Consider the following 25,757-nt stretch of genomic DNA (forward strand, 5'->3'; position numbering starts at 1 on the left):
AGAAGGAGGCTGGGAAGCTGCGTTGCAGGATGCCGGGCTCCCTCCTGTGGAGGTGGGGCGGGTCCCCTGCCGCACGCACACCCTCGCATGGGGTGAGGGAAGTGACTGCGAGCTGCCGTCCCTGACTTGTTTGCTCCTCTTCCGCAGTGCACAGGACCTGAGCTGCGCCCGAGCCGGTCTCCGATGTCCCGCCATGCCTCCCCGGCACTGGTGCCACCGGCCAGCAATAACCGGCCCCACGCCTGCTGCTTCTGCTGGTGCTGCTGCTGCAGCTGCTCCTGGTAGGTGATGCGCGCTCTCTCTCTCTCTCTTTCCTGCACGTCGTGGCAAACCTGCGCGGCAGTCGGCGTCACGCAGCTGGCAGTACCTGCGCCAACGGGGGAGGGGGGGGCTTGGGCAGGGCCCGGCAGTGGGAAGCATCCCTGTGACTCCTGGGGTCTAAGGGTGGCCTTCAGCTCACAATAAGCACATTATACCCTCTCCCCAGGAGCTGGCGTGTGGGCTGAAACCACCCAGAGGTGACGTGTGCATGCTTCCCGTGCGCCCCTGCTGCCAGTCGTGCCCTGGGCCGGTTGCCTCGGCTGCCAGGGTGTCTGCCCTATGCTGGTGCCCTTGCATTTGCAGGCTGCTGCCTCTGTGAGCTGAGCATTGCCCTCAGCACAGCTCTGTCCCTTTCACAAAAGGAAGAAGCTTTAGTTTTTTTGGTTTTTTTTTTTTTTTTAATTTAGCAAGAGCAGAAAGAGGGGCGATGTCGTAAACAGGAACCAGAACTGTTCCTGCTGCGGTTTCAGACTTGTGTGGGAGAGAGAGAGAGAGAGAGAGATACAGGAGTGGGGGGAGATGAGAGAGACAGAGGAGGAGGAGGGAAAGAGACAGAGGTGGGGGAGAGAAATACAGGCATAAGCAGAAAGAGAAAACGGAGGCTGATGGGAAGGACAATCAGGCTGGGAGGAGGAGAGAAACATCAGAGGTGAACCTGCCATACAACAGGCAAAGGCAGCACCCTGGAACCCACTTACACCTCCTCCTGGGAAAAGGCCCAGGACACACTGCTCCAGCTCCCTACAGGCAGCACAATCCCTCACCTGGATCACACACGCAGCACTGACCGCACCTGGATCACACACGCAGCACTGACCGCACCTGGATCTCACACGCAGCACTGACCGCACCTGGATCTCACACGCAGCACTGACCTCACCTGGATCTCACACGCAGCACTGACCTCACCTGGATCTCACACGCAGCACAATCCCTCACCTGGATCACACACGCAGCACTGTCCTCACCTGGATCTCACACGCAGCACTGTCCTCACCTGGATAACACACGCAGCACTGTCCTCACCTGGATAACACACGCAGCACTGTCCTCACCTGCATCACACACGCAGCACTGACCTCACCTGCATCACACCTGCAGCACTGACCTCACCTGGATCACACACGCAGCACTGACCGCACCTGGATCACACACGCAGCACTGACCTCACCTGGATCTCACACGCAGCACAATCCCTCACCTGGATCACACCTGCAGCACTGACCTCACCTGGATCACACCTGCAGCACTGACCTCACCTGCATCACACACGCAGCACTGACCTCACCTGCATCACACACGCAGCACTGACCTCACCTGGATCTCACACGCAGCACTGACCTCACCTGGATCTCACACGCAGCACAATCCCTCACCTGGATCACACCTGCAGCACTGACCTCACCTGCATCACACACGCAGCACAATCCCTCACCTGCATCACACACGCAGCACAATCCCTCACCTGCATCACACACGCAGCACAATACCTCACCTGCATCACACACGCAGCACTCACCTCACCTGGATCTCACATGCAGCACAATCCCTCACCTGGATCACACACGCAGCACTCACCTCACCTGGATCTCACACGCAGCACTCACCTCACCTGGATCTCACACGCAGCACTCACCTCACCTGGATCTCACACGCAGCACAATCCCTCACCTGGATCTCACACGCAGCACTCACCTCACCTGGATCTCACACGCAGCACAATCCCTCACCTGGATCACACACGCAGCACAATCCCTCATCTGGATCACACACGCAGCACAATCCCTCACCTGGATCTCACACGCAGCACAATCCCTCACCTGGATCTCACACGCAGCTCTGACCTCACCTGGATCTCACACGCAGCACAATCCCTCACCTGGATCACACCTGCAGCACTGACCTCACCTGCATCACACACGCAGCACAATCCCTCACCTGCATCACACACGCAGCACAATCCCTCACCTGCATCACACACGCAGCACTCACCTCACCTGGATCTCACATGCAGCACAATCCCTCACCTGGATCACACACGCAGCACTCACCTCACCTGGATCTCACACGCAGCACAATCCCTCACCTGGATCACACACGCAGCACAATCCCTCATCTGGATCTCACACGCAGCACAATCCCTCACCTGGATCTCACACGCAGCACAATCCCTCACCTGGATCTCACACGCAGCACTCACCTCACCTGGATCTCACACGCAGCACAATCCCTCACCTGGATCTCACACGCAGCACAATCCCTCACCTGGATCTCACACGCAGCACTGACCTCACCTGGATCTCACACGCAGCACTGACCTCACCTGCATCACACACGCAAGCACAATCCCTCACCTGCATCACACACGCAGCACTGACCTCACCTGGATCTCACACGCAGCACTGACCTCACCTGGATCACACACGCAGCACAATCCCTCACCTGGATCTCACACGCAGCACAATCCCGCACCTGGATCACACCTGCAGCACAATCCCGCACCTGGATCACACACGCAGCACTGACCTCACCTGGATCTCACACGCAGCACTCACCTCACCTGGATCACACACGCAGCACTCACCTCACCCCAACAGATGAGAAAGTACAAAGTGAGCTGGAAAGCCAGAGCAGGCAGACTCTGCATGCAGTGCAGCACTGGAGAAACAGAAAGAGAGAGGCATTTCCTCCTGTGAGGAGAGGCACGCGGGTCCCAAAGCTGAGAGGCAGAATAAGGAAGGAGCAGGGACAATCCTGGGGGAAAGAGGAGAAGCAGCAGCTGAAGGAGCAAAATCTGTGGGATCCTGCCAGCGGGTCAGAACCAGAACCTGAGCAGGCAGAAGCAGCAGCATGTTTTGTATCCAGCAGCCTGATCTGAGCAGAGATAATCTCGACCTGCATTGGAAGCCAGGAGTTGCCCTGGTGTTTATCTTTTTAGTTTTTTATTACTAGAGGAAGAATTTTCAGTTTTTGCCTCTTTGGGGGCACTTTTGAATGTTCTGCGCTGTTTGAAATGCACTTGGGCGTTCTGAGCTTGTGAATACTGTAGCAAATTAAGAACATAAGAAAATGCCATGCTGGGTCAGACCCAGGGTCCATCAAGCCCAGCATCCTGTTTCCAACAGTGGCCAATCCAGGCCATAAGAACCTGGCAAGTACCCAAAAACTAAGTCTATTCCATGTTACCATTGCTAATGGCAGTGGCTATTCTCTAAGTGAACTTAATAGCAGGTAATGGACTTCTCCTCCAAGAACTTATCCAATCCTTTTTTAAACCCAGCTACACTAACTGCACTAACCACATTCTCTGGCAACAAATTCCAGAGTTTAATTGTGCGTTGAGTGAAGAAGAACTTCCCCGATTAGTTTTAAATGTGCCCCATGCTAACTTCATGGAGTGCCCCCTAGTCCTTCTATTATCCGAAAGAGTAAATAACCGATTCACATCTACTCGTTCTAGACCTCTCATGATTTTAAACACCTCTATCATATCCCCCCTCAGTCGTCTCTTCTCCAAGCTGAAAAGTCCTAACCTCTTCAGCCTTTCCTCATAGGGGAGCTGTTCCATTCCCTTTATCATTTTGGTCGCACTTCTCTGTACCTTCTCCATCGCAATTATATCTTTTATTGAGATACGGAGACCAGAATTGTACACAGTATTCAAGGTGGGGTCTCACCATGGAGCGATACAGAGGCATTATGACATTTTCCGTTTTATTCACCATTCCCTTCCTAATAATTCCCAATGTTCTGTCTTTCAAAGGGAAGGCCCCCGGGCCCTAGCTCTGAGAATCTGAGCAGCTCTCAGGATGTGCCCTAGAAGGAGCCACGTGCCCTGCAGCGCCTCACAGTCCGGCTGTGGAAGGCCCGGCCTGCTTTCCTTTCAGCCTGGGAAATGGCTTTGAAGGTTTCTCTCGCTGTGCGTTCCAGCGGGACAGGGAGCCGGGGCAGGCATTTTGCTGTCCGTTCATCCAGTTCGGGACAGGACAGGATTAGAGCTGGCACTGCTAGGAATAAAGTTTCCTACAAGCCATCCATCCCATGAAGGCTGGGCCAGATGTCACATGCCTAACATTCCTGCTTCCTGGGAGAGGACACATCAACGAATCTTTTATTAATTTCACTGAAGGCAACGTCTGTGATTGCAAAGGTCCCATCAGGAGAGCGAGCAGGGAGCCTTCCCGACACCCTCCCTGCAGCTGCATGCCCCCAGGTTCCCCGGCAGTGACTGCAGCCTCGTTCCTTGGAGGAGGGGAGCGAGACAGGACGCAGGCGTTTGGGTGGGGGAGGAGTGTAAACGGGCGTCGGCTCAGATGTGTCCTGTGTGTGTGTGCAGGGAGGCGGGGCTTTTTACCTGTAAATTTGTTTACTACCTTCTAGTCTTCTTGTTAGGAATGAAGATCGGGACCGGCTACGGCGACCTTCCCGAGACACCAAACTGGAGAGCATACCAAAATGTGAGGTCTGGTAAGTGCATGCAACAGGGTATCCCAAAGAAAGGAAACTCGGCCACAAGGGCCCTGATGTGAAGAGGAAGCTAGGGAGGCTCTGTGGGCTTTCCGGAGGAGCTGCGAGATCAGCAGCACTGGTCGTCATCTTGCATACAGGGGACAGATTCAGAGAAGGGGACTGGATGTTAGGCTAGGGGACAGATTGAGAGAGCTGAGGGAAGAGACGGGGCCTGGGTGCCATTGATGCAGAGAGCAGTGCTGGAGCTGCATCAAAGTGAAGTATCAGGTTTAATTGATTCGGGGTAGTAACCACCGCAATAAGCTACTCCCACTCTTATTTGTTTACCCAGCCTGTGCAATTCAGTCCTTGTTGGTTGTTGTCTGAATATAAATCCTCTTTTCTTCATTCACCCTGCTGTTGAAGCAGTGAGCTGTGCTGGATATGCATTCCAAGTGAAGTATCAGGCTTAAATGATTCGGGGAGTAACCGCCGTAGTAAGCAAGCTACTCCCATTCTTATTTGTTTACCCAGCCTGTGCAATTCAGACCTTGTTGGTTGTTGTCTGAATATAAATCCTCTTTTCTTCATACCCCTATCATTGAAGCAGTGAGCTGTGCTGGATATGCATTCCAAGTGAAGTATCAGGCTTAATTGATTCGGGGTAGTAACCGCCGCAATAAGCAAGCTACTCCCACTTTTATTTGTTTACCCAGCCTGTGCAATTCAGACCTTGTTGGTTGTTGTCTGAATATAAATCCTCTTTTCTTCATCCCCCTGCCATTGAAGCAGTGAGCTTTGCTGGATATGCATTCCAAGTGAAGTATCAGGCTTAATTGATTCGGGGTAGTAACCGCCGCAATAAGCAAGCTACTCCCACTCTTATTTGTTTACCCAGACTATGCAATTCAGTCCTTCCGTTGGGGGGGTGTATTGCTCTTTTTCTAAGTCCCTGATTTCCCAGACTGTGCTCATGACTGAGGACATCACTTCAGTAATCAGGGTATGAATTTTGTGCTTTATAACTGAGGTGATGAGTCAGAGTGCGAGCCCATTGAGGTTTACTGGGCTGTAGCCCAATGCCATAGATCCTGTCCAGATACCCAGTACCTAATCGTTCTGTGGCCTCTGCCCACACTGCGTTACTGAAAGGGCAGCTCACAAACGGCTGCTCCACTCTTTCTTTCCGTGTGGTACAGGTAGGATGGGGGCAGTTGTTACCCACATCAACCCTCAGCTTCATGTTAGCGGACGGACACTGTCTCGCCCTAGCACTGATAACCACAGGAAGTCCCACAGAGACATTAGGGTCCTGCATTCTCCCAACTTATGAAGGATATCACTGTAATGCTCTTGAGGGCAGTGCGGCAAGGCAAGGTCAACGTAGAATGACCTCCTGAGTAGGAGGTCACTCAGCTCTCTCCTGGAGAGTGAGGTCACTTCATCTACTAAGACGTGCCAGGATGTTATGTATCTTATGGGGCGGGCAGAGGCCTTGTATCCTGACGGACACTGTCCTGTAGCCTTCTGTCCATGCTGGCATTAGGGGCACGACCCGTCTAGAGAGGATGCGCTGCCATCGACAGAGGCCAAAACTCAGACATTGGTTCAAGTTAAAAACAAAACAAAACAGATAAAATGGCACAAAACAGCACCGGGTTTATCCTGCTAAAGCTCACTTAATGTTTTGGCAAACAGGCGAGGTTCCTCCATATCCTTTGGGTTTTACCCCCAGAGCATCTGCTAGAAGAGGCCGTCAGTCTGACCACCAAGTTCTGGGGTAGCGGAAATTCAAAACTTAGGTACAGAAAGAAAGGTAAAAGAAAGCCGATCTTAAAATGAGCATTGTCAGTGGCAGCCCCCATCCTCCCGAATACGTTACCTCCCGCTATAAGAGAGATTTTAAACGAGCTCTCAAACAGCAGCGCTCCTTGCATCCCGAGCACCTCATTATAATCCTCTTCCACCTCTCAGCTCCTCCTTGCACCTGATTTTATTCTTATTTCATTTTAGTTTTTATTTATGTTGTGAAGCCGGTGAGCCTGGCTTATTTTATTATGTATGTTTCAGTTATAACACGCCCCGGACGGGCGCAGTAAATAAGCCCTTTAAAATAAATAAATAAATAAGCCCTCCAAAAATAAATAAATAAACAAATAAATAAGCCCTTTAAAATAAATAAATAAGCACCTTAAAATAAACAAATAAATAAGCCCTTTAAAATAAATAAATAAGCACCTTAAAATAAATAAATAAATAAGCCCTTTAAAATAAATAAATAAATAGGCACTCTAAAAATAAATAAATAAACAAGCACTTTAAAATAAAATGTGGACTTTAATGCCCAGTGGGTGTTTGCTATTTTTCCATCTGGAAACCCACTGCTCCCCTCTTTTAACCTTTGCTTCCCCGTTTCTGCAGGCTGCTTCCACCCCACGAAAGGAGATCCCCCTAACAGCGAGATTTCCTGGTCAGGGCCTGCCCACCTGGCATTACACTCTGCAGTGCTCACCTTGGAGTTTGACACCTTTTCAGGCTTTTCTCCTGCCTCCCGCAGGGCGCGCTCAGATCTGGCGCTCGCAGCAAAGCAGGTGAGGTCATCCTTAAAGTTACCTGCAGAAAGGACATATAACAGGGCACTGAGTGGACATCCTTGCCTGACCCCTGAACTGGATTTTAAGGCCCTCTCCCAGCCACCCATTGATGATAGGGACCCCATGCGCAGAGTGACAAAGACAGGGCAACCATTTTAACAAAGGTTCCAGGAATACCCTGACCTCTCCGAGTCTCTCTTCTTTATTCACTCTCCAAGCAGCTTCTTCTTGCAGGACAAGACCGCAGGCGGCTCTTAGGGTCATCCCGGCACTCTAGAGGAGCGCTTGCAGCTTTTGGCTTGCATAAAACCTCTCCACATTATTAATTGTTTCCGGGTTGTGCAGGGACTCGCTGCTCAGCCGCCAGACTCCTCTCCCAAACCGGGTGATTTCAGAGGCGTTCAGCAGGCACTTTTACTACGCAGTGGTCAGAGAAGGCAGAGGGCACAGTCCCTGCCTGTGTGTGCAGGCGGTCAGTGCGGCCTCTCCGTGTGCCGCTGGTGAATGTGCAGCCTGGGTGTCCAGGAACGTATCTCTAAGATTGATTTGCTTTCACACTGCTGTGAGGGTGGATTCATCGTATCCAGACTGCTCGCCACACAGGAAGGCCCTGCCAAGCACCGGGAGCCTGGATGTCATGAGGAATGGCTTCACTGCTCTTTCCTTTCTCCTTAGGTTTGGGGGCTGTAGATATTGGTCAGGCTCACATCAGGAGGGCCTCTCCCTGCATACAGCTCCAGTGCCCTCACTGCACTCAGGTTAGTGGAGGTGCACAGCATCGCCACCACGCTGAGAGGCTGCCTCTCTTTCAGGCTGCACGCTGGGGTCTCGCGCAGGAAGCCTCTGTCCCACTGCTCGTGACTTACTGCTCTCGTTCCGTGTGGCAACGGCAGGGGGGGGGGGGATAACTTTCTTGGTTATGAAGCTGCCATGTTTCACAGAGCTATTTTATTTCTTCGTCACATTGCTCTTTTTTTTGCCTGCATCTTCATCCTCTTAAAGGGCCCCAGCAGGACTGTGCATATCCACGCTCTCGGGTTCAGCGGTGACGACTGTCAGGGGCTGTGCTCCTCGGTGCTGTCCCCTGCTCAGAGGGGGAGGTCTCCTCAATCTGCAGTGACTCCAAGCGATTACAGGTGGGGATGGGACTTTCAGATGTCAGAGGGGCTGCATTGCTCTCTCTTTCCTCCTCCTTTTCTGATGCCTCAGATTTCTCCTTTAAGGGTTTCCTGGCCTTCCTCTTCCCTTTTTTTTTTTTTTTGCTTTTATAAAAGGAAGGGGTTCCAATCCCGCCGGGCTGTCATATGGAATTGGAGTATCAGCCCAGGAGGTACCAGGCTCTGCTCTCTCGGGGGCGGGGGTTGAAACTCTGTTAATCCTGGGCGTCTCCTCTTTCACCTGCATCAGTGCACTGGGCGTTTTCTGCTGCCATTTCCCTCTCTTGTGTCGTCCACTTCTCGTCCCAGGACCCTCCTCTCCTGCTCACATGTATCAGGCACTGCAGCCTTGCACAGGCTGACCCTCCGTTCTCTCCTGCCCCATTTGGCAGAGCAGCCGGCTTGCACCGGGTCCCTGCTCTGGCTGGGGTCCCGGCTGAGTTTCTTGCCTCTCACCGGGGACTTCCTCCTGGGGGTCCTGCAGTGTGAGGGGGCACTTGTGAGACGCCTGAGGACAGTGCATGCACACCTGGCCTTCCACCCCGCCACACGGGCTGCATTTCACTCGCCCGGTGCACTCGGCACTGCTGTGCCCGGTCTGTTCACAGTTCCCACACTTTACATATTTGCAGGTTGCGCTGAAGTGCTCTGAAGAGCCACATTTAAAACATTTCTTCCCTTGCAGTCATGAAGCTGTTAGGCAGGTGCTGTACGCGGCCATCGGCCAGTGGGAGCCACACCCCTGAGCCCCTCTGAGTCCAGCGCATGACTGGGGAGGAGTGGGCTATGTGGCTTCCAGTGATGCGGGAGGATGTAGGGGGGAGGTTCTGAGACAGGAAACTTAAATCCAGAACCTCCAGGGTAGCATTCTCTGAAACGCTCCCTGTTCCACGCGCAGGTCCCCAGAGGCAGGCAGAGCTCCGGAGTCTCAATGCATGGATGAGACGATGGTGCAGGGAAGAGGGAAAAACTGGGGAACGTTCTGGAGAAGGGGGGAGCCTCTTGCAACGGACGGGCTCCACCTTAACCAGAGTCAAACAAGGCTGCAGAAAGAGCAGCTTATAAACTAGATCACGGGAGGAAGCAGACAGCCACTCCGAGGCGTGTGGCTCAGAGGGAGCTATCTTCCAAGGATATTTGCAAAACAGGGAAGTCAGACTGTCCCCGTAGAGAGGTTGTATTTATGGCTGAAGTAGCCCAGATGGACAAAGATCATCCAGATGTGAATGACTCTAAACTGCCTGTATCATTCGCTAACAAGCAGGTTGTGAATAGAAAGAGAAATGAAAGTACAAATACATACTTTAAAATGTCTGTCTGCGAATGCCAGAAGCCTGACCAGTAAGACTGGTGAGTTAGAACGTATATGGCATTATATGAGGGTACAGACGTTATAGGTATTTCAGAGATGTAATGGAAACAGGATAACCAGTGGGGCACTGTGCTACCAGGATATAAATTATATCGATGTGATAGGGCACTGTTATGGTTGAGCGGTGTTTGGGTGGATCCTTGGGTACTGTGGCAGAGGGCCACAGTACTAGGCTAGACTCTGTATGCACAAACACAGTTAGTTCTTTATTATTTGCTTTTGTTTTGTTGGTATTTTTTGATATATATCATGTCTATGTTATTTCAATTTCTCTGTAAAGCCTGTTGCTGAATTATTGTTTATTGTAAACCGAGGTGATGTTTTTAACGTGCCGCGGTATATAAAAAGTCACTAAATAAATAAATAAATTGTACAGCTTGAAGAGTACCACCAGAGGTGGCAGTAGTGAGGCAGTCTGGTAGTAGCAGTCTCAGGGACCTCGGCAGAGGGAGCCCTTCTCACCACATTGGTATCCGAAGCAGGTTTCCCAGCAAGGTAGTGCTGCGGGATGAGAGAGACTGAGAGTTAGCATACTCACTAGGTGTTTGCTGTAGGTATGCGATTCTACCAGGTTGTAGAAGATAATGCAGGCACCGAGGCAGGGAGAGCAGGCCCTTGAGGAGTGAGTACCTGTTCCCTGTAAGGCACCTGAAATAAAGCAGAGGGCCCCCGAAGAGTAGGTTAGCAGTTACCCCGAAGGGCAGAGAGAAAGCTTCCAGCGGCAGCACGGAAACGGCAGAGTAACGTAGACAGGAACGGATTCGAGTCCTTGTTCAAGTCCTTACTAACTCAACGAGCTAGCAAATTGAAATAGATTATATACCTGGATGGCGTGACGTCAGCAAGGAGGAACGCCCCCGAGGTTTGCGCCAAGGTTGGAATAAAGACGTGGGTGACGCTCGCACTGCAGAAGAATGATTGAGACTTCGAGTCCATTTTGAATCGGCAAATACTCCAATGCTGATGTTATCTAAATGCCCCTGAGGAAGCTTTGCTAAGCGAAACATCGGCCATGTTGGGCGCTATTTATATAATGCATTGAGAGAATGCCAGCTACTTCTTATCTTCACGTTATCAATGGAGTGAAATATAGAAGTCCTTTTGACTAATTTTTATAATATTAAAAAGAAAAAGAAAAATACAAAAAAATAGTTTTTCATACAAAAATAATTAAAGAGTTCTCAAAGTGATGGTGAATGATTAGAGGTCCGGTTGGATTTGGTTTGAATTACAATGTCTGGCTTGATGACACCGTCACTATAGGCAATATTTTGAATTCAAGATCAGTTTCCCTCTTTTTTTTTACAGTTTTCAATTACTCCAATATTGATTGGGTCAATGTCTCATTGGGACATGCCAGAGAGGTTTTGTTTCTTGATGCAATAAATGGCTGCTTTATGGGGCAGCTACTTTAGATCTGGTCCTCAGTGGAACGCATGACCTAGTACATGGGGTTACTGTGGTGGTGCCGCTAAGCAATAGCGATCATAATCCAATCAAATTTGACATAATCTCTGTAAGGAGGGCATTAAGTAAAACTACTATGGTAGCATATGACTTTAAAAAGGGAAACTATGATAAAATAAGGAAATTATAAAGAAAACTAACAGGAGCTGTTGTAAGGGTTAAAACTTTGCATGAGATATGGACATTAATCTTTTTTAATGCAAGGAATACATTTTAGCTGGGCTTCTAAAATGGTATTTTTAAACAAAGGAAGACAAAACAAGTGTCAGCATTGTTTAATGGTGAGATAAAGGAGGCACTTAAAGCTAAAAGAGCATCATTCAAAAAATGGAAAGTAGACCCAACTGAAGAAATAGGCAAGAGCATAAAAACTTGCATGTTAGATGTAAAACGTTAATTAGAAAGGCCAAGAGAGACTTTAAGAGTGATTGCTAGTGAGATAAAAACTTTTTCACATACATTCAAAGCAAAAAGCCTATGAGGGAGTGATTTGGGCCACTAGGAAGTTGATAATCAAAAGCCATTTAGATTATATAGCAATTTATCTGTCTAATTGGCTTTCTGGCTATATTGTTAGTCGTATACAACTAAATTCTAATGAGTCATGCGGCTAGAATTTAGTTGCCTATGTTGGTGGTGTTCCAGAGGTGGGTGGGAGGCGTTTTGTGGATGTCCTAAAGTTAGACATAACCGGCTAAGTTTCAGATAGCCGGCTATATTCAGCAATGTGACCAATCCACTGAATATATCCTGCTAGGTGGCCAGATATATTTATTTATTTATTTTGTTTAGAGGTTTTTATATACCGATATCCGTTTGCACATCGTATCGGTTTACACAGAACTAAGAGAGCGACACCGGATAACAAGGTGAGGCTTGAACATGGAAACAACAAACTAGTTACATAGGCTTATATAAGGAACCTGGTATAAAACTGATTATATAAGGAGGCGGTATTTACATTTGACATTGAGGAGTAATGGCAGAAGGAAAAAAGGTTGATTAACTGTATAAATAACAGAGGCAAAAGCAGATCGCGAGAGTAGAAAGAGGCATGAGGAAGAGCTTATCAGTATCCTGGTAATTACGGTTCTGAGTATTTACAGTTACCAGCGGGAGGAATTTGCGGGAGATGCTTGAAAAAAAACAGCCAGGTTTTCAGTTTCTTTTTTTAATTTGGGGGTGGAGGTTTCAGTTCGTAGTTCCAGGGTCGCATGGAATTCCAAAGAGTGGGCCCTTGAAAGAGAAGGCTCTTTTTGTTGTGGAGGTGAGTCTGGTGGATTTGATTGAAAGGGGGGGTGGAACGAATTGGTTTTGTGGAAGTGTGAGAGGAGAGTTGATCCAGTGGAGGTTTTCATTTAGAATACTTTTGTGAATGAGGGACAAGGTTTGTATAAGATTCTTGATTTTATTGGTAACCGATGTAAGTCTATAAGCGTGGCTGTGATAGGACCACTTTTTTTTTTTTGCATTGGTAAGGATGCGGGCTGAGGCATTTTGTAAAGGTTTGATTATGGGAGGAGGGGAGGCCGAGGAAGAGGGAGTTACAGTAATCAATTTTGGAGAAAATGATGGCTTGTAGGACAGTGCGGAAATCTGTGAAGTAAAGTAGAGGCCTGAGTTTTTTAATTGTTTGCCGCTTGAAGTAACAATCACTTAGGATAGATTTAATAAAAGGTTTCAGATTGAGTTGGTTGTCAATCATGACGCCCAGGCTGCGAGTGTGAGTGGGGAAGGTGGAGGAGAGATGGCCGAGCCACACAGCGGCTGAAAATGGACCTCTAGATGACCGAGGGACAAAAGGAGTGCTTGGAGAAGACAAGAAAATAGCAGAAAAATTGAATTAATACTTTGTCTCCGCCTTTATGCAGGAAGCTGTAGGAATTATACCCAAAGGTGAAATATTCTTTAAAGGTAGAGATTCTGAGCAACTAAAACGATTCTATGACAATGGAGGATGCAATAGATCAGCCTGACAAACTAAAGAATAACAAATCACAAGGGCCAGATGGCATCCACCCAGAGTTCTAAAAGAACTAAAATATAAAATCGCTCACCTGTTACTAGTTACCTGTAACCTTTTCATTTAAAACAGCCACGATTCCTGAAGACTGGAAGGTGGCGATGTGATGTCAGTTTTTAAAAAGGGGAAGCCATTTTTAGAACAAAATCACTAGCCATATCGATAGGCAAGGCTTAATGGAGAAGAGTCAATATTGTTTTAGCAAGGGGAATCTTTTATAATTTTTTGAAGATGTAAATAAACATGTAGATAAAGGTGAACCGGTAGATGTAGTGTATTTGGATTTTCAGAAGGCGTTTGACAAAGTTCCTCATGAGAGGCTACTCATGAAATTACATAGACATGGGATAAGAGGCAGTGTCTGTTGTGGACTGATAATTGGTTAACAGACAGGAAACCTAGGTAGGATTAAATGGTCAGTTTTCCAAATGAGAAAGGTCATTAGTGGAATGCCCTAGGGACCTGTACTGGGACCAGTGCCGTTTAAATTATGTTACTGTGTTACATATTCATAAATAATTAGGAGAAGGGAACAACGAGGTGATTAGAAGTGAGGTGATCAGATTTACAGATGACACAAAATTATTTAAAGTTGGTAAAGAAATAAATACAGGAACAGATTGTGAGAAACTGCAGAAGGACGAGACGAGGAGACTGGGCAACTGAATGGCAGATTAAATTTATGTGGAAAAGTGCAAAGTGATGCAGATAAGGAACAATAATAATCCCAACTACGTTACTGAAAAAAAGCAGCTGTGTGTAAGGGTCTCAGTAATGGAATAGCAGGAGGTGCTGCAGGGCAGAGCTGTGTGTGAGGGTCTCAGTACTGGAATAGCAGGAGGTGCTGCAGGGCAGAGCCGTGTGTGAGGGTCTCAGTACTGGAATAGCAGGAGGTGCAGGACAGAGCTGTGTGTGAGGGTCTCAGTACTGGAATAGCAGGAGGTGCTGCAGGGCAGAGCTGTGTGTGAGGGTCTCAGTACTGGAATAGCAGGAGGTGCAGGACAGAGCTGTGTGTGAGGGTCTCAGTACTGGAATAGCAGGAGGTGCTGCAGGGCAGAGCTGTGTGTGAGGGTCTCAGTACTGGAATAGCAGGAGGCGCTGCAGGGCAGAGCTGTGTGTGAGGGTCTCAGTACTGGAATAGCAGGAGGTGCTGCAGGGCAGAGCTGTGTGTGAGGGTCTCAGTACTGGAATAGCAGGAGGTGCAGGACAGAGCTGTGTGTGAGGGTCTCAGTACTGGAATAGCAGGAGGTGCTGCAGGGCAGAGCTGTGTGTGAGGGTCTCAGTACTGGAATAGCAGGGGGTGCTGCAGGACAGAGCTGTGTGTGAGGGTCTCAGTACTGGAATAGCAGGAGGTGCTGCAGGGCAGAGCTGTGTGTGAGGGTCTCAGTACTGGAATAGCAGGAGGTGCAGGGCAGAGCTGTGTGTGAGGGTCTCAGTACTGGAATAGCAGGAGGTGCTGCAGGGCAGAGCTGTGTGTGAGGGTCTCAGTACTGGAATAGCAGGAGGCGCTGCAGGGCAGAGCTGTGTGTGAGGGTCTCAGTACTGGAATGGCAGGAGGCGCTGCAGGGCAGAGCCGTGTGTGAGGGTCTCAGTACTGGAATAGCAGGAGGTGCTGCAGGGCAGAGCTGTGCGTGAGGATCTCAGTACTGGAATAGCAGGAGGTGCTGCAGGGCAGAGCTGTGCGTGAGGGTCTCAGGACTGGAATAGCAGGAGGTGCTGCAGGGCAGAGCTGTGAGTGAGGGTCTCAGTACTGGAATAGCAGGAGGTGCTGCAGGGCAGAGCTGTGCGCGAGGGTCTCAGTACTGGAATAGCAGGAGGTGCTGCAGGGCAGAGCTGTGCGTGAGGGTCTCAGTACTGGAATAGCAGGAGGTGCTGCAGGGCAGAGCTGTGTGTGAGGGTCTCAGGACTGGAATAGCAGGAGGTGCTGCAGGGCAGAGCTGTGTGTGAGGGTCTCAGTACTGGAATAGCAGGAGGTGCTGCAGGGCAGAGCTGTGTGTGAGGGTCTCAGTACTGGAATAGCAGGAGGTGCTGCAGGGCAGAGCTGTGTGTGAGGGTCTCAGTACTGGAATAGCAGGAGATGCTGCGGGGCAGAGCTGTGCGCGAGGGTCTCAGTACTGGAATAGCAGGAGATGCTGCGGGGCAGAGCTGTGTGTGAGGGTCTCAGTACTGGAATAGCAGGAGGTGCTGCGGGGCAGAGCTGTGCCTGAGGGTCTCAGTACTGGAATAGCAGGAGGCGCTGCAGGGCAGAGCTGTGCCTGAGGGTCTCAGTACTGGAATAGCAGGAGGTGCTGCAGGGCAGAGCTGCGTGTAAGGGTCTCAGTATTGGAATAGCAGGAGGTGCTGCAGGGCAGAGCTGTGTGTGAAGGTCTCAGTACTGGAATAGCAGGAGATGCTGCAGGGCAGAGCTGTGTGTGAGGGTCTCAGTACTGGAATAGCAGGAGGTGCTGCAGGGCAGAGCTGCGTGTAAGGGTCTCAGTATTGGAATAGCAGGAGGTGCTGCAGGGCAGAGCTGTGTGTGAGGGTCTCAGTACTGGAATAGCAGGAGATGCTGCAGGGCAGAGCTGTGTGTGAGGGTCTCAGTACTGGAATAGCAGGAGGTGCAGGGCAGAGCTGTGTGTGAGGGTCTCAGTACTGGAATAGCAGGAGGTGCTGCAGGGCAGAGCTGTGTGTGAGGGTCTCAGTACTGGAATAGCAGGAGGTACTGCAGGGCAGAGCTGTGTGTGAGGTTCTCAGTACTGGAATAGCAGGAGGCGCTGCAGGGCAGAGCTGTGTGTGAGGGTCTCAGTACTGGAATAGCAGGAGGTGCTGCAGGGCAGAGCTGTGTGTGAGGGTCTCAGTACTGGAATAGCAGGAGATGCTGCAGGGCAGAGCTGTGTGTGAGGGTTTCAGTACTGGAATAGCAGGAGGTGCTGCAGGGCAGAGCTGTGCCTGAGGGTCTCAGTACTGGAATAGCAGGAGGTGCTGCAGGGCAGAGCTGCGTGTAAGGGTCTCAGTATTGGAATAGCAGGAGGTGCTGCAGGGCAGAGCTGTGTGTGAAGGTCTCAGTACTGGAATAGCAGGAGATGCTGCAGGGCAGAGCTGTGTGTGAGGGTCTCAGTACTGGAATAGCAGGAGGTGCTGCAGGGCAGAGCTGCGTGTAAGGGTCTCAGTATTGGAATAGCAGGAGGTGCTGCAGGGCAGAGCTGTGTATGAGGGTCTCAGTACTGGAATAGCAGGAGATGCTGCAGGGCAGAGCTGTGTGTGAGGGTCTCAGTACTGGAATAGCAGGAGGTGCAGGGCAGAGCTGTGTGTGAGGGTCTCAGTACTGGAATAGCAGGAGGTGCTGCAGGGCAGAGCTGTGTGTGAGGGTCTCAGTACTGGAATAGCAGGAGGTACTGCAGGGCAGAGCTGTGTGTGAGGGTCTCAGTACTGGAATAGCAGGAGGTGCTGCAGGGCAGAGCTGTGTGTGAGGGTCTCAGTACTGGAATAGCAGGAGATGCTGCAGGGCAGAGCTGTGTGTGAGGGTTTCAGTACTGGAATAGCAGGAGGTGCTGCAGGGCAGAGCTGTGCGTGAGGGTCTCAGGACTGGAATAGCAGGAGGTGCTGCAGGGCAGAGCTGTGAGTGAGGGTCTCAGTACTGGAATAGCAGGAGGTGCTGCAGGGCAGAGCTGTGCGCGAGGGTCTCAGTACTGGAATAGCAGGAGGTGCTGCAGGGCAGAGCTGTGCGCGAGGGTCTCAGTACTGGAATAGCAGGAGGTGCTGCAGGGCAGAGCTGTGTGTGAGGGTCTCAGGACTGGAATAGCAGGAGGTGCTGCAGGGCAGAGCTGTGTGTGAGGGTCTCAGTACTGGAATAGCAGGAGGTGCTGCAGGGCAGAGCTGTGTGTGAGGGTCTCAGTACTGGAATAGCAGGAGATGCTGCGGGGCAGAGCTGTGTGCGAGGGTCTCAGTACTGGAATAGCAGGAGATGCTGCGGGGCAGAGCTGTGTGTGAGGGTCTCAGTACTGGAATAGCAGGAGGTGCTGCAGGGCAGAGCTGTGCCTGAGGGTCTCAGTACTGGAATAGCAGGAGGCGCTGCAGGGCAGAGCTGTGCCTGAGGGTCTCAGTACTGGAATAGCAGGAGGCGCTGCAGGGCAGAGCTGTGCCTGAGGGTCTCAGTACTGGAATAGCAGGAGGTGCTGCAGGGCAGAGCTGCGTGTAAGGGTCTCAGTATTGGAATAGCAGGAGGTGCTGCAGGGCAGAGCTGTGTGTGAAGGTCTCAGTACTGGAATAGCAGGAGATGCTGCAGGGCAGAGCTGTGTGTGAGGGTCTCAGTACTGGAATAGCAGGAGGTGCTGCAGGGCAGAGCTGTGTGTAAGGGTCTCAGTATTGGAATAGCAGGAGGTGCTGCAGGGCAGAGCTGTGTGTGAGGGTCTCAGTACTGGAATAGCAGGAGATGCTGCAGGGCAGAGCTGTGTGTGAGGGTCTCAGTACTGGAATAGCAGGAGGTGCAGGGCAGAGCTGTGTGTGAGGGTCTCAGTACTGGAATAGCAGGAGGTGCTGCAGGGCAGAGCCGCGTGTGAGGGTCTCAGTACTGGAATAGCAGGAGGCGCTGCGGGGCAGGGCTGTGTGTGAGGGTCTCAGGACTGGAATAGCAGGAGGCGCTGCAGGGCAGAGCTGTGTGTGAGGGTCTCAGTACTGGAATAGCAGGAGGTGCTGCAGGGCAGAGCTGTGTGTGAGGGTCTCAGTACTGGAATAGCAGGATGTGCTGCAGGGCAGAGCTGTGTGTGAGGGTCTCAGTACTGGAACAGCAGGAGGCGCTGCAGGGCAGAGCTGTGTGTGAGGGTCTCAGTACTGGAATAGCAGGAGGCGCTGCAGGGCAGAGCTGTGTGTGAGGGTCTCAGTACTGGAATAGCAGGAGGCGCTGCAGGGCAGAGCTGTGTGTGAGGGTCTCAGTACTGGAATAGCAGGAGGCGCTGCAGGGCAGAGCTGTGTGTGAGGGTCTCAGTACTGGAACAGCAGGAGGCGCTGCAGGGCAGAGCTGTGTGTGAGGGTCTCAGTACTGGAATAGCAGGAGGCGCTGCAGGGCAGAGCTGTGTGTGAGGGTCTCAGTACTGGAATAGCAGGAGGCGCTGCAGGGCAGAGCTGTGTGTGAGGGTCTCAGTACTGGAATAGCAGGAGGCGCTGCAGGGCAGAGCTGTGTGTGAGGGTCTCAGTACTGGAATAGCAGGAGGCGCTGCAGGGCAGAGCTGTGTGTGAGGGTCTCAGTACTGGAATAGCAGGAGGCGCTGCAGGGCAGAGCTGTGTGTGAGGGTCTCAGTACTGGAATAGCAGGAGGTGCTGCAGGGTGGGAGTGAGGTGCATTAGCAGAGCTGTGTGCGAGGGTCTTTCTTGGAATAGCAGTGAGGGTGATTAGCTGGACTGTGAGATTACAGCAAGCAGTGAAGACACAGCTATAATGTGAAATAAAGAATGACCATCTGTCTCTTTCTTCTGTTCGGTGACGATGGTGACAGCACCAAGCCAAGTCCAGATGAAGTGCACGGCTGGTCGGGCTCCTTTGACAAGCTGATGAAGAATCCTGCGGGACGCAACGTGTTCCGGGAATTCTTACGGACTGAGTACAGTGAGGAGAACATGCTCTTTTGGTTAGCTTGCGAGGAACTTAAAATGGAATGCAACAAACAAAGCATCAGTGAGAAGGTGCGCTTGATCTATGAGGATTACATCTCCATCTTGTCCCCCAAAGAGGTAAGCAATGGAGGCAGGGACTTGCAGGGACATCGCGGTCAGAAATACAACCAATATTTCTACTTTTCTTTTTAGAATACCGAGTGTAGTGAAAGATTCCAAATGAAAGCACAGAACCCAGAATTCATCCATTCACAGAACAGGTACAGCATGAGCAGCAGCCGTGCACACTTCCCTCACACACACATTGCCTCACCCCAGAGCAGGCACAGCGCGAGCAGGAGCCATGCACGCTTCCCTCACACACACACACACATACACACTGCCCAACCCCAGACCAGGTTCAGCATGAGCAGCAGCCGTGCACGCTTCCCTCACACACACACTGCCCCACCCCAGAGCAGGTACAGCATGAGCAGCAGCCGTGCACGCTTCCCTCACACACACACTGCCTCACCCCAGAGCAGGCACAGCGCGAGCAGGAGCCATGCACGCTTCCCTCACACACACACACACACTGCCCAACCCCAGACCAGGTACAGCATGAGCAGTAGCCGTGCACGCTTCCCTCACACACACACTGCCCCACCCCAGAGCAGGTACAGCATGAGCAGCAGCCGTGCACACTTCCCTCACACACACACTGCCTCACCCCAGACCAGGTACAGCATGAGCAGCAGCCGTGCACGCTTCCCTCACACACATACACACACTGCCCAACCCCAGATCAGGTACAGCATGAGCAGCAGCCGTGCACGCTTCCCTCACACACACACTGCCCCACCCCAGAGCAGGTACAGCATGAGCAGCAGCCGTGCACGCTTCCCTCACGCACACACTGCCCAACCCCAGAGCAGGCACAGCACAAGCAGCAGCCGTGCACCCTTCCCTCACACACATACACACACACTGCCCAACCCCAGACCAGGTACAGCATGAGCAGCAGCCGTGCACGCTTCCCTCACACACACACACTGCCCCACCCCAGAGCAGGCACAGCACGAGCAGCAGCCGTGCACGCTTCCCTCACACACACACACACACACACACTGCCCCACCCCAGAGCAGGTACAGCATGAGCAGCAGCCGTGCACACTTCCCTCACACACACACTGCCTCACCCCAGACCAGGTACAGCATGAGCAGCAGCCATGCACGCTTCCCTCACACACATACACACACTGCCCAACCCCAGATCAGGTACAGCATGAGCAGCAGCCGTGCACGCTTCCCTCACACACACACTGCCCCACCCCAGAGCAGGTACAGCATGAGCAGCAGCCGTGCACACTTCCCTCACACACACACTGCCTCACCCCAGACCAGGTACAGCATGAGCAGCAGCCATGCACGCTTCCCTCACACACATACACACACTGCCCAACCCCAGATCAGGTACAGCATGAGCAGCAGCCGTGCACGCTTCCCTCACACACACACTGCCCCACCCCAGAGCAGGTACAGCATGAGCAGCAGCCGTGCACGCTTCCCTCACACACACACACTGCCCAACCCCAGAGCAGGCACAGCACGAGCAGCAGCCGTGCACCCTTCCCTCACACACATACACACACACTGCCCAACCCCAGACCAGGTACAGCATGAGCAGCAGCCGTGCACGCTTCCCTCACACACACACTGCCCCACCCCAGAGCAGGCACAGCACGAGCAGCAGCCGTGCACGCTTCCCTCACACACACACACACACACACTACCCAACCCCAGACCAGGTACAGCATGAGCAGCAGCCGTGCACGCTTCCCTCACACACACACTGCCTCACCCCAGAGCAGGCACAGCGCGAGCAGGAGCCATGCACGCTTCCCTCACACACACACACACACTGCCCAACCCCAGACCAGGTACAGCATGAGCAGCAGCCGTGCACGCTTCCCTCACACACACACTGCCCCACCCCAGAGCAGGCACAGCATGAGCAGCAGCCGTGCACGCTTCCCTCACACACACACTGCCTCACCCCAGAGCAGGCACAGCGCGAGCAGGAGCCGTGCACGCTTCCCTCACACACACACTGCCCCACCCCAGAGCAGGCACAGCACGAGCAGCAGCCGTGCACGCTTCCCTCACACACACACACTGCCTCACCCCAGAGCAGGCACAGCGCAAGCAGGAGCCATGCACGCTTCCCTCACACACACACACACACACACTGCCCAACCCCAGACCAGGTACAGCATGAGCAGCAGCCATGCACGCTTCCCTCGCACACACACTGCCCAACCCCAGACCAGGTACAGCATGAGCAGCAGCCTTGCACGCTTCCCTCGCACACACACTGCCCAACCCCAGACCAGGTACAGCATGAGCAACAGCCGTGCACGCTTCCCTCACACACACACTGCCCCACCCCAGAGCAGGCACAGCACGAGCAGCAGCCGTGCACGCTTCCCTCACACACACACACTGCCCCACCCCAGAGCAGGTACAGCATGAGCAGCAGCCGTGCACGCTTCCCTCACACACACACACACTGCCCAGACCAGGTACAGCATGAGCAGCAGCCGTGCACACTTCCCTCACACACACACTACCTCACCCCAGAGTAGGCACAGCGCGAGCAGGAGCCATGCACGCTTCCCTCACACACACACACACACACACTGCCCAACCCCAGACCAGGTACAGCATGAGCAGCAGCAGTGAACGCTTCCCTCACACACACACTGCCCCACCCCAGCGCAGGTACAGCATGAGCAGCAGCCGTGCACGCTTCCCTCGCACACACACTGCCCAACCCCAGACCAGGTACAGCATGAGCAGCAGCCGTGCACGCTTCCCTCGCACACACACTGCCCAACCCCAGACCAGGTACAGCATGAGCAGCAGCCGTGCACGCTTCCCTCACTCACACACATACTGCCCCACCCCAGAGCAGGTACAGCATGAGCAGCAGCCGTGCACGCTTCCCTCACACACACACACTGCCCCACCCCAGAGCAGGCACACCACGAGCAGCAGCCATGCACGATTCCCTCACACACACACACTGCCCCACCGCAGAGCAGGCACACCACGAGCAGCAGCCATGCATGATTCCCTCACACACACACTGCCCCACCCCAGAGCAGGTACAGCATGAGCAGCAGCCGTGCACGCTTCCCTCACACACCTACTGCCCCACCCCAGAGCAGGTACAGCATGAGCAGCAGCCGTGCATGCTTCCCTCACACACACACACTGCCCACCTCATAGCAGGTACAGCACGAGCAGCAGCCGTGCACGCTTCCCTCACACTCACGCACTGCCCCACCCCAGAGTAGGTACAGCATGAGCAGCAGCCGTGCACGCTTCCCTTACACTCACGCACTGCCCAACCCCAGAGCAAGTACAGCACGAGCAGCAGCCGTGCACGCTTCCCTCACACTCACGCACTGCCCCACCCCAGAGCAGGTACAGCACGAGCAGCAGCCGTGCACGCTTCCCTCACACTCACGCACTGCCCCACCCCAGAGCAGGTACAGCACGAGCAGCAGCCCACTTCTGTTAAACACCCAGCTCTGCCTGACCTGAAAACTCACATGCACACACAACAAAAGAAGTTGAAGCAGTGCCCACGTCCCACATCCACTCGTTGACTGTGCCCCATTCCAGAACAGATATAGCATGAGCAGCAGTCGTGCAGGATGTGAGCACAGACCATGCACACTTCCCTCACACACCACAGGCTCCCCTTCTCAGGTGCAGGATGTCCAGGACTAGGATGTGCTGGAATCAGAGTAATAAAACCCGAGCATGCATTAGAACTGAAGAGAATATGTGGGAGCTGCCCCCTGGTCTGCTAGGTAGTAGAGGGGGGTTAAGTGCCTCCCTGCCCCCCTCTGTACTGTACAGTTGCAGCTTCGTTTTGTACTGAGTAGGTGGGAGAGGGGGGCCCGTTGCTCATCCTGCTTGCTAAGCCCTCCCTTCTTCTCTCTGGTTGCCTCTCAGGTGAGTTTGGATTCTCGAGTGCGTGAAGTGATAAACAGGAAGATGCAGGAGCCATCCCCCCACACCTTCGACGATGCTCAGTTACAGATCTACACCCTCATGCACAGAGACTCCTACCCTCGCTTTCTGAACTCTGCCATCTACAGATCCTTGCTGCAGGCCAGGTCGCGCTCGTCCTCCGAATCCTAGCTCCTCTCCAGAGGAAGAGAACGTTTTTTACAGCCGTGTCTGAAGGCAGCTGGGACCAGAGGCGTGTAGGACGTTTCTAGCGTGTGCCATGCCTCCCATCACTCCTGCCCCTCCCCTCGGTTAAAGCTTCAGCCAGCCCGGCTGCCGGACGGGTCGGCCCAGCCGCTGGGATCGAGCTTTTACCCTGTTTCTGCAGTGTCTGCATCCACTCTCTCTCTCTCTCTCATTCGGGCAGGGCCATGCGTCCACCTGCAGAGGCCGTGCTGCCAGCTCCGGCTGGAGCTCGGTCGCTGAACCCCAGAGAGGGGCGGAGGGGGAGGGAAGGCCGGCACGACGTTTCCTCCTCCCGGCTCTCAGCAAATTCCATTTCTCCTCACTATCCCGGCTGTGTGTGGGGAGAGGAGATTTCCTTTCTTCTTTGGGTTTGAACTGCTGCCCTATTTCTATCCGTTGAAGTAAGGGTCTGATGGGGTAAGCACCAGCAAGCCAGGGGGCGAGGCGAGCAGGGGCCACAGGACCTATACAGACTCCCTCCCCCCCACCTCAAATCTTCCTCTCACCAATGCTTGTGTCGCAAATCAGCTGCAATCTGCTCCCCTCACGGCACCGCCCGGCCCCTGGTGCGCAGGGTAGGAAAGCTTTATTACAAGGTGGGGGCAACGCCATCTCTCACCCCCAGGGACCAACTTACAGCCCAGGCATGGCCTCCGTGTCCACTTAAACAAGACGGGAACCTTGAGAGCTCCCGGGACCGCTCCCAGAAAGCCCCGGGGAGCCCTGCGCCGCCAGCCATGCTCACAGCTCAGGGACCTTGCCTGTGCTCACAGCTCTTGGTCATTTTAAGTATTTCTTGCTTGCGTGAGAGATTCCCAGTAACTCCTCAGCTCTGATAGGGTGCAGAAGCCCCACGAGGCGGCAGTGGCCTAGAGCACCGTCCTCCTCGTGCTCTCCTTGCCCAAAGCGTAACTGGAAGAAATCGCAGATTGCTTTATTGAGGACTCTGGGTCTCCCGGAGTAGTTGGGGGGGGGGGGAGTCCCTGAAGCTGTGCTGTGGTGGGAGGAGCGCCCCCCGTGCCAGGAGCGAGCTAAGAGCAGCTGGAGCGTGCAGGTCTCCGTCCCATCTCCTGGCCTCCTCGCGCCCCCTCTGTTTAGAGCGCCTGAGTCTCGTGTGCATGCTCTCATGCTCCCCACCACCCTCCACTCCTCCCTCCCTCCCTCCCGCCCTCCCTCCGGCGAGCCAGCTGCCCCAGGCATGCAGATACCCAGCAATAGCTGAAACTCTTGAGTTTTACGCCAAAACCAGGGAAGACTCCCTTTTCAAGTGAAAAGCTCAGAAACGAGTGCGCCTGAGTCAGTCAGTGCTGACCTTGCCGTGTGGTGTCCAGTAAGGCCAGAGCTGGGTAAACCAGGCAGTGTTTGTGCGCGCTAGAGAGAAGAGGGCCGTGCGTGGAGGAGTTCACGCCTTAACCGCAGGAGGGCGTCCGGCCCGGGCCCGGAGTTTGTGCAAATTTAGGGGAAAGTATCTTAAACTAAAATTTAACAAATTGGAGACAATCAGTATTGGCCAGCGAGCGGCCCCGTGTAGGGAGAATAGTGCACACAGGTTGCCTGTGTGCACTATTCTCTGCACTGCCTCCTCCTGCGGGGTCCCCCCCCCCAGAACCTCTGCTCTGAATGAGGCTCAGCAGCTGTAGCGCCAGGCCCTGGAGCAGATTGAAACGCTGTCCCTGTTGTCGGTGCTTGAATAAGGACGGCTTCTCTTCAGAAGAGCCGCGGCCCATTAACCCCGCGCTCCCGCCCAGCCGTAGGGACATGAAATGACTGTCAGGTAGCAGGCTCTGGGCCCGTTCCATCTCCCCGCTCCAGAGGGAGGCCGGTGCCTGTCCTAGCTGGGCTTCCTCAGGCTCTGTGAGGCCAGGGGCCAGGGAGGGAAACTTCTCAACCAAAGTCTCCGTCCTTGAACTTGGTCAGGTTTGATATCTCTGAGGTCACAACTGCTTCACGGCCACAGCCCACCTAAATGAGGTGTGTGTGATGTGCAGGGCGGGCACAGAGGAGGCTGAAGCTAAACTCTCCTGTTTTCTGGACTGAGCCCCCCCACCCCCCCCCCGGCTCCAGGTTTGAATTCTCTGTCAGAGCTTTTCGTACTGAAGAAATTAAGAAGCGCGCTCTGATTGCTTTGAAAGAGGAGTTGAAGAAGCAGGGGCGACTTGCTGGTTGCCTCTGACCTGGAGTTGCTGCTCATCTGCTTCCCTGTGCCTCAGCCATGCCAGGAGGAGGGCTGGCTCCAATGGCTTTTGAAATATAAAATCCTCAGGCTTAACAGTGCAGCGGGGAGAGGATATTCCATCCATAGCCCCTTTGACCTTCTCCTCACCTGCTGCGGGCCGCTGCTGTGATTCTGCCTTCTCACAGTGGGTTAACCATCCGGCTCTGGAGTCCTGTCCTTGTGAATTTGTGTCTGGAAGGGCTGCAGTAATTGCCTGTGTTTTTATTTCATTCTTCTGGAGTACAGGGGCAGTGGGACAGTTTTGTAGGTGCCAATCAAAAGCTGATCTTTAAAAACATAAACCTTGAGATGATTTTTTTCA

At 53.0% G+C, this 25,757-nt stretch overlaps 1 protein-coding gene across 2 annotated transcripts; it reads left to right on the plus strand.

Annotated features, from left to right (window-relative positions):
- Nucleotides 1-25,757, plus strand: RGS19 (regulator of G protein signaling 19). Of its 2 annotated transcripts, XM_029586089.1 has the most exons (5): nt 1-281; nt 4,714-4,788; nt 18,855-19,089; nt 19,165-19,232; nt 22,978-23,113. In XM_029586089.1, exons 1-5 carry the CDS (start codon nt 184-186, stop codon nt 22,979-22,981), a joined length of 480 nt encoding a protein of 159 aa, XP_029441949.1. In that variant the 5' UTR covers nt 1-183; the 3' UTR covers nt 22,982-23,113. The 2 variants fall into 2 exon arrangements, with proteins under 2 accessions (XP_029441949.1, XP_029441948.1); XM_029586088.1 differs by lacking the exon at nt 19,165-19,232 and having other exon boundaries at nt 184-281; nt 22,978-25,757.

Source organism: Rhinatrema bivittatum, unplaced genomic scaffold, assembly GCF_901001135.1.
Source record: "Rhinatrema bivittatum unplaced genomic scaffold, aRhiBiv1.1, whole genome shotgun sequence".
Taxonomy (NCBI): domain Eukaryota; kingdom Metazoa; phylum Chordata; class Amphibia; order Gymnophiona; family Rhinatrematidae; genus Rhinatrema; species Rhinatrema bivittatum.